Genomic DNA, 5,906 nt, shown 5'->3' on the forward strand with positions numbered 1-5,906 from the left:
ACACAACGGGGCTGCGTGGGAACGGGGAGGCAGCGGCCTAGGGCCCCACCCAGCCCCAAGGCCTGTCAGGGTGCGGTCTGCAGGCAGGCCCAGGCACACGGGCGAGGGCCACGCAGAGGCGGGAGGGCGGAGGGCGCACGGCCGCTGCACCCCCGCCCTGCTTGCGGGGGGCTTCGAAAACACTCTCCTCATTGATGTGACTCTCTGACAACACAAGCGCCCGCGGGCCTGGCCGGGAAGGAAAACAAGGACAATGGGCATCAACGCAGCTGCCACTGCCCACACAGAAGAAAGGGCCGCAGTGTCCCGCAGGCGCCAGCGGGATGGGCGGGGGGCTCAGAGAAAGGCCCTCCATTGTGTCTGACCCTGGGAGCTGGCCCCAGGCTGAGGCCACCCAGGAGGGCTGGGAAGAAGAGTTCTGGGGGGGGGGGGCCTCACCCCGAGTGACCTGGAGCAAGTGGGCTCCCCTGGGGCTGGGCCCCACGGGCGACAGAGGAGCGAGGGCCTGACTCTGGTCAGGGCCAACAGGGTGGGGGGAGCTCAGCCGACGTCTGGCTGCGGCACGATGGGTCGGAACATGGCACAGAAGACCCGGCGGGCCCCATGCCACCTTCACCCGCAGCCCCGGTGCCTGGCACCTGGCAGCGACTTGGGGTTTGCTAAACGAAGGCATCTGGCAAGAGCTCCAGGGACATGGAGGCAGAGACACGCCCGGCTGAGGTAGCGCGGTCACGGGCACCAGCCGCGCACAGAAGAGCTCAGCGCACTGTCCAGCCCGCGGCGCACACAGGCACCACCCCGTGTCCGGGGACTTCTGGGGACGCCACGCAGCGGCTCCATGCTCGTGCACGGGGCGCGCAAGGGGAATTCACAGAGGAACTATCTGGCCCTGCAGTCAACAAAGACGGGGTGCCCAGACCCCCAGGTGGAGGCTGGAGGCCCAGGGTCTGCGGCACTTGGGCCGGCGGGCGGAGGCCTGAGTCTGTGGAGGGCTCAGCCGGCCCCGCGCGCCCCCGCCCCAGGCTCATGGCTGCGAAGAGCCCGGCCTGGCCCTACGCCCGCTGCAGGCGGCCCCCAGGCCGGCCGCCCCGCCGCCCCTTACCATTCCGAGGACGGCGGCGGCCTTGCAGGTGGCGGGCACCAGGTACTGCAGGAGGATCTCGTCCTCCGAGGGGTGCACCCGCCGCAGCTCCGTCAGCGTGAGGTACATCATCTCAAACTGGCTGCGCTCAGTGAACAGGTCTGAGACCACGAGGAGCTGCAGGCACAGACGGGGCGCAAGGGGACCGTCACACGCAGGGGCGGGACGGCAAGGCCCTGCCGCGCGCGACGGCGGGGCGGAAGCTTGGACACCCGACACGCCTGGACGCGGCCCGGCACGACGAAGCCCGCGTGGGGACGGGGGAGGGCCGTGGCTGAGGGGTGGGCAGCCGCCGCCGGGCCCGGGGTGCTGCCCAAAGGCCCGGCTGGAAGCCCCGGCACACCCAGGCTGCCGCGGGCAGATGGCTGCGAGGGCGGCAACTCTTCTGGTCCCCCACACGTTCAGGTGTCTGTTCACGCCACACCTTGAAGGAGACGTGACAGGGTGCGGGTGCGTCTGCGTCGAGGCCAAGGTGGGGGCGGGGCCCGGCGGGGAGCCGGTGAGCGGCTCTGCAGGGCCGCGCGACAGAGCCGGGGCTGTGCCTCGGCGCCCCCTCCGTGCTGGCCGGCTGGCCACAGGGGGGCCGGCTGTCCTCACGAGCAAGTGACCCGAGACAGCGCGGCAAGTCGCGCAAGGCTCTCCCCACTGACCCGGAAGACACGGCTTTTAAACAAAACCGCGACCATTGCTCCTGCTAACTGAACTGAGCAGCCTTTTAGAGAAACACTGAGACTCTTCTGAAAACAGGAAGACAAACTAAAAACGATCAGTTACAACTAAAAATGAGACCTGAAGTCTCAACTTCTGAGACTGCACTCGGGGAGTGGCCCCCGCGGCCTCGCCTCAGCCCGCAGCCCCGCACGGCCGGCCAGGAGCCGGGGCTCCGCCTCGCCCCCAGCCAGGGGGCCCGCCCTGGCCCTCGAGGACAGACGGGGGCAGGGAGGGGCCCCAGCACCGGCGGCGAGGGCAGGCGGAGGACTCACCGAGCGCACGACCTCGCTGATCAGGATGACGGGCATCCTCCGGGCCGAGCCCGACGGCAGGACCCAGCGGCTGTACAGCTCCAGCAGAAACTGCGAACAGGAGTGGATGTCGACGCCGGCCCGGTGCTTCCTGCAGAGCATGCGGGACGGTGACCCCGGCACGAGGCCGTGGGGGGGCCCAGACCCACCGCGTGGCCGGAGACATTTCACCGTAACGCTTTAAAACAGAGCACAGTGGGGACCTGGAGTTCACGGGCGACGTGGGCGGGGACGTCGGCGCGGGCGCGTCAGCCTCCTCCTCCTCCTCCTCGTCCCATTCCTCCTCTCGCAGGGGTGTGATGCTGTTCCCCAGCCACACGGAGTGGATGGACACCTTCGACAGACACACTGGCTCAGAGGCCACTTCGGACCTGCCTGCCCACGGGCAGGGCACGGGGCCCCAAGCCTGGACCCGGAAAACTCCGCCTTCAGGACTAAAGCCGAGAGTGAGGGATGGTCAACTCGCGGGGCCGCCAGGGGGTGGGCCGAAGGGCCCTAGACAGGACATGCGGTCCCAGCACAAACTTCTTTTCAAGACCGGCCATTTGCGGTAAGTCCCATTCTCCTGAAGTACTTGGAAGCCGAGAGAGGTTCTGCGCATGCTCTGAAGCTGTCGGGGAGATCCTGCCAGGGGCAGGAGGGGCCGGAGGGCACCCCATGGTGGCATGCCCCGCCCAGAGCCCTCCGACGCCCTTCCCTGGCGGCCCGTCCACGGGAACACGAATCGGCGGGCCATGCGTCGGACCTACAGCGAGTGGCTCCCACCCCTGGGCCTGAGGCTGCAGAGAGTCGGGTTCCTTAGTGCTCTCCTCGGCCCAGAAAGAGCAACACCCCGGCCCTGCTTCGACCCTCTCGATGAAGTCAGCGGCGGCCCAGCACAGCGGGGAGCCCCAACAGGGCAGGGTGGCGCCCCAGCGCAGCCCTGCCACAGCCTCCACACGCGGGTCTCGTGGCGCAGACGGGCAAAGGCTAGCAGACCCCAAACAGGGCCTGTGGTCCCAGCCAGCCCCAAGCCCCTCCCCACAGCCCCTCAAGGACATTTCCATAAAATGACATCGAATTCTGCCACCGCCTGGAAGTCCTGCGGGCGGAAATCTCACCGCAGAGGAACAAGAACGGGGCGTCCCCTGTGGCGTGGAGCCCGCAGGGGACCGTGTGCGGGGAGAAGGACAGAGCGTGGCACACGCCAGGACCGCCGGGAAGTGGCCTCGGCACGGCTCTGGTCGCCGCGTCTAAGTAACCAGCGCCGTGGAGAGAGGACAGGAGGCAGGTAACGCAGCCTGGGCCCAGCCCCGCCTCCCCAGTCTGCACACTTAGGTCTGCGCGCGCCCAGAGAACCGACGGGAACAGCCAGCCCTGCGGGGGCAGGTGCGGGGGCAGGGCCGGCGGGGCTCACCTGGCCTAGCTGGTAGCTCATGTCGCCCAGCTCCCGCTCGGGGTTGACCTGCAGCAGCAGCCTGTCGTGGCTGATGAGGGCGCCTGCGGGAAGGCGAGACTCGCCTCGGAAGCTGCCCGTGCCGCCTGCAGGCCCCGGCGGGGCAGGCCAGAGGGGCGACGTGGGTTGAGGGCAGTGGCCGCAGAGCTCTGGGTCCCCCTCAGCCGCCAAGGCCAGGGGTGGGCCGAGCCAGAACAGCACTTAGGCCAGCAGCCGCCGCAGGGCAGCGGGCATCTGGGCCCTGGAGACTAGACCAGGGTCTGGGCGCCCGTGGCCTTTTGTTCTGCCAGGAGAGGGCACGCCCTGAGCCCCAAGTCCACTCGCCTCCCACGTCAGCCCCTCCTTTTCTGCTGGGCATCCCGCCCCCAGAGCCCCCCACGGGGGTCAGCACACCTCTTCGGGGGGCCCCGAGCCCCTGGACAGAACTGCTGTGTGCAGCTCCCGACGAGGCCGGCCGCCTCCCCGCACCCACTCGACCCTGCTCTGCAGCATCTGCCGTGTCTCTGATGGCTGCGCGCAGCTGGAGCGACCCGCGGCCACCCACGCTTGCAGCCCTCATCCCGGACCGAGGGCCGGGCGCGCAGGCCACTCAGATCCAGGCGCGGGCAGCGCTGGCCACACACTGCAGCCTGTGGGCCTCACCAGTCCGAAAACCCAGGGTATCAGGGCGACTCTGGGCCAGTCTGTCCCTCAAAAACACGTGTGGTTAAAAACCTCAAAACCCCTCCCTTAACCCAAGGCAACAACTTCCAGTGAGCTCTGGGCCAGCAGGCCCCAGTCGGGGTGCCGGGGACCCCCCGGCATGTCACACAGTGGCCGGGTCGGCTGCTGGAAGCCCGCGTGCGCCAGCCTGCCGAGGTCCGGCGCAGCTCCAGACGCGGCTACTCGGGCCTCGGGCCTCCCTGGCCGCTGGCCACCCGGGACTCGGCACCTGCGGCCGTGACTCTGGAGGCCTCCGCCCGCGGGCAGCTCGCTGGCCACTCTGCCGCTGGCACCTACCTGTAGTGGCCGGAGACAGCGAGGGGATGGGGTCCCACGCCTGGTAAGGGTGGTGGGAGGCGATGTTCTCTCTCTTTGAAACCATGGCTTGGATTTCCTGCTCCACGATTCCTCTGATGACGCTCAGCTTCCTCCCGAACCTGCAATTCAAAATAAAGGAAATACTTTGCTTTCTTCAAAATCCTCAAAGCACAGCAGCCTAGACTTGCCCTATCCCAGCTCGCCACACGCCCTGTGGCCGGTCCTGACTGCTCACCCCCGGCCCTGCCACACCCACGTGCCCCTGTTCTATGTCTCACTGCAGCTTGTCCCTGGCTGGCGAGTCCTCCCTGGTTCACCCCTCCTGCAGCCACGCAAGGCACATGGTGGCTTATTCCGTCGTGCCGGAGCCCTGGTGAGATGCTGTCACCAGCCCAGCGTGGGCAGAGGGCACCTAGCTGCCCCCTCCCCGCCAGGCACAGAGCCGGGAACTCGGGCCAACCTGGTGTCCAGCGCTTTCAGAGGCTTGTTCCGAGGCTGCTGCTCCAGGCAGCTGACAGCAGGGTTGCCGGCCACAGGCACAGTCATGGCGCTCAGCACCAGAGAGGTGATGGCCTGCACGGCCAGGACGTTGATCTGCGTCCTCTCCGTGTCCTCCTGGTGGAAGAGCCCACATGTGCTCGGTCACAAGCAGCCATGTACTGGCCACCACCTGCCTGGCTCACGGCACCCCTCGCCTCGGGCCACCGCAGCCCACTCGCCGTGGGACGCGCCTCGCTTGGAAGGCGAGCGCCTGCCCTCCGGCACGGGCTCTGCAGCCCACGCTGCCCGCGGGCGGCTCTGGCAGCTGTCCTGAGAGCTCTCCACGTTTAAGGACTCGGCATGTGCACACTTGTTCGCTCCCACGGCGACGGCCCTCGTGCGTCTCTGCAAGTTCGTACCACACCTCCGGTCAGAGCCAAGGACTGCAGCCCGTGCGTTTCACTGTCGGCCCCGCCGTGTCGCCAGAGCGAGATTTGGCCGACCTGACGCTAACACTGCCTCAGCGCTCCAGGAAGCCTGACCGCATCCGTGCAGGACAACCGAGGTCAGTGGACATGGAGTACATGCAGGCTGATCACGGGGTCCAGGTGCACCACACCTGGATGGGGCCCTCAGCTGGAACACGGACTTGGGAACGGACAGCCCCAGACTCCGGTGTCCACTGACCAACAAAACGCACTCCAGCCCCGGCACCAGGCTACCCAGACCCTTAAACGTGGAGAGCTCTCAGGCCCGTGCTCTGGAGCGCCAATCTGGAACCCAGGTCAGCTGGGACATGAGCTCGCGG

General features: G+C 68.0%; 1 protein-coding gene across 1 annotated transcript in view; it reads right to left on the reverse strand.

Annotated features, from left to right (window-relative positions):
* HTT (huntingtin) overlaps positions 1-5,906 on the reverse strand; it is an 81,848-nt gene that overhangs the window by 4,272 nt on the left and 71,670 nt on the right. The window contains exons 53-58 of the mRNA XM_012724062.1: positions 5,079-5,233; positions 4,598-4,737; positions 3,560-3,642; positions 2,367-2,497; positions 2,125-2,254; positions 1,103-1,258 (exon numbers count right to left, since the gene is read on the reverse strand). Coding sequence (XP_012579516.1) covers positions 1,103-1,258; positions 2,125-2,254; positions 2,367-2,497; positions 3,560-3,642; positions 4,598-4,737; positions 5,079-5,233 — 795 coding nt within the window. The remainder of the gene's footprint in view (positions 1-1,102; positions 1,259-2,124; positions 2,255-2,366; positions 2,498-3,559; positions 3,643-4,597; positions 4,738-5,078; positions 5,234-5,906) is intronic.

This window comes from Condylura cristata, unplaced genomic scaffold, assembly GCF_000260355.1.
Source record: "Condylura cristata isolate star-nosed mole 26May11 unplaced genomic scaffold, ConCri1.0 scaffold00012, whole genome shotgun sequence".
Lineage (NCBI taxonomy): Eukaryota > Metazoa > Chordata > Mammalia > Eulipotyphla > Talpidae > Condylura > Condylura cristata.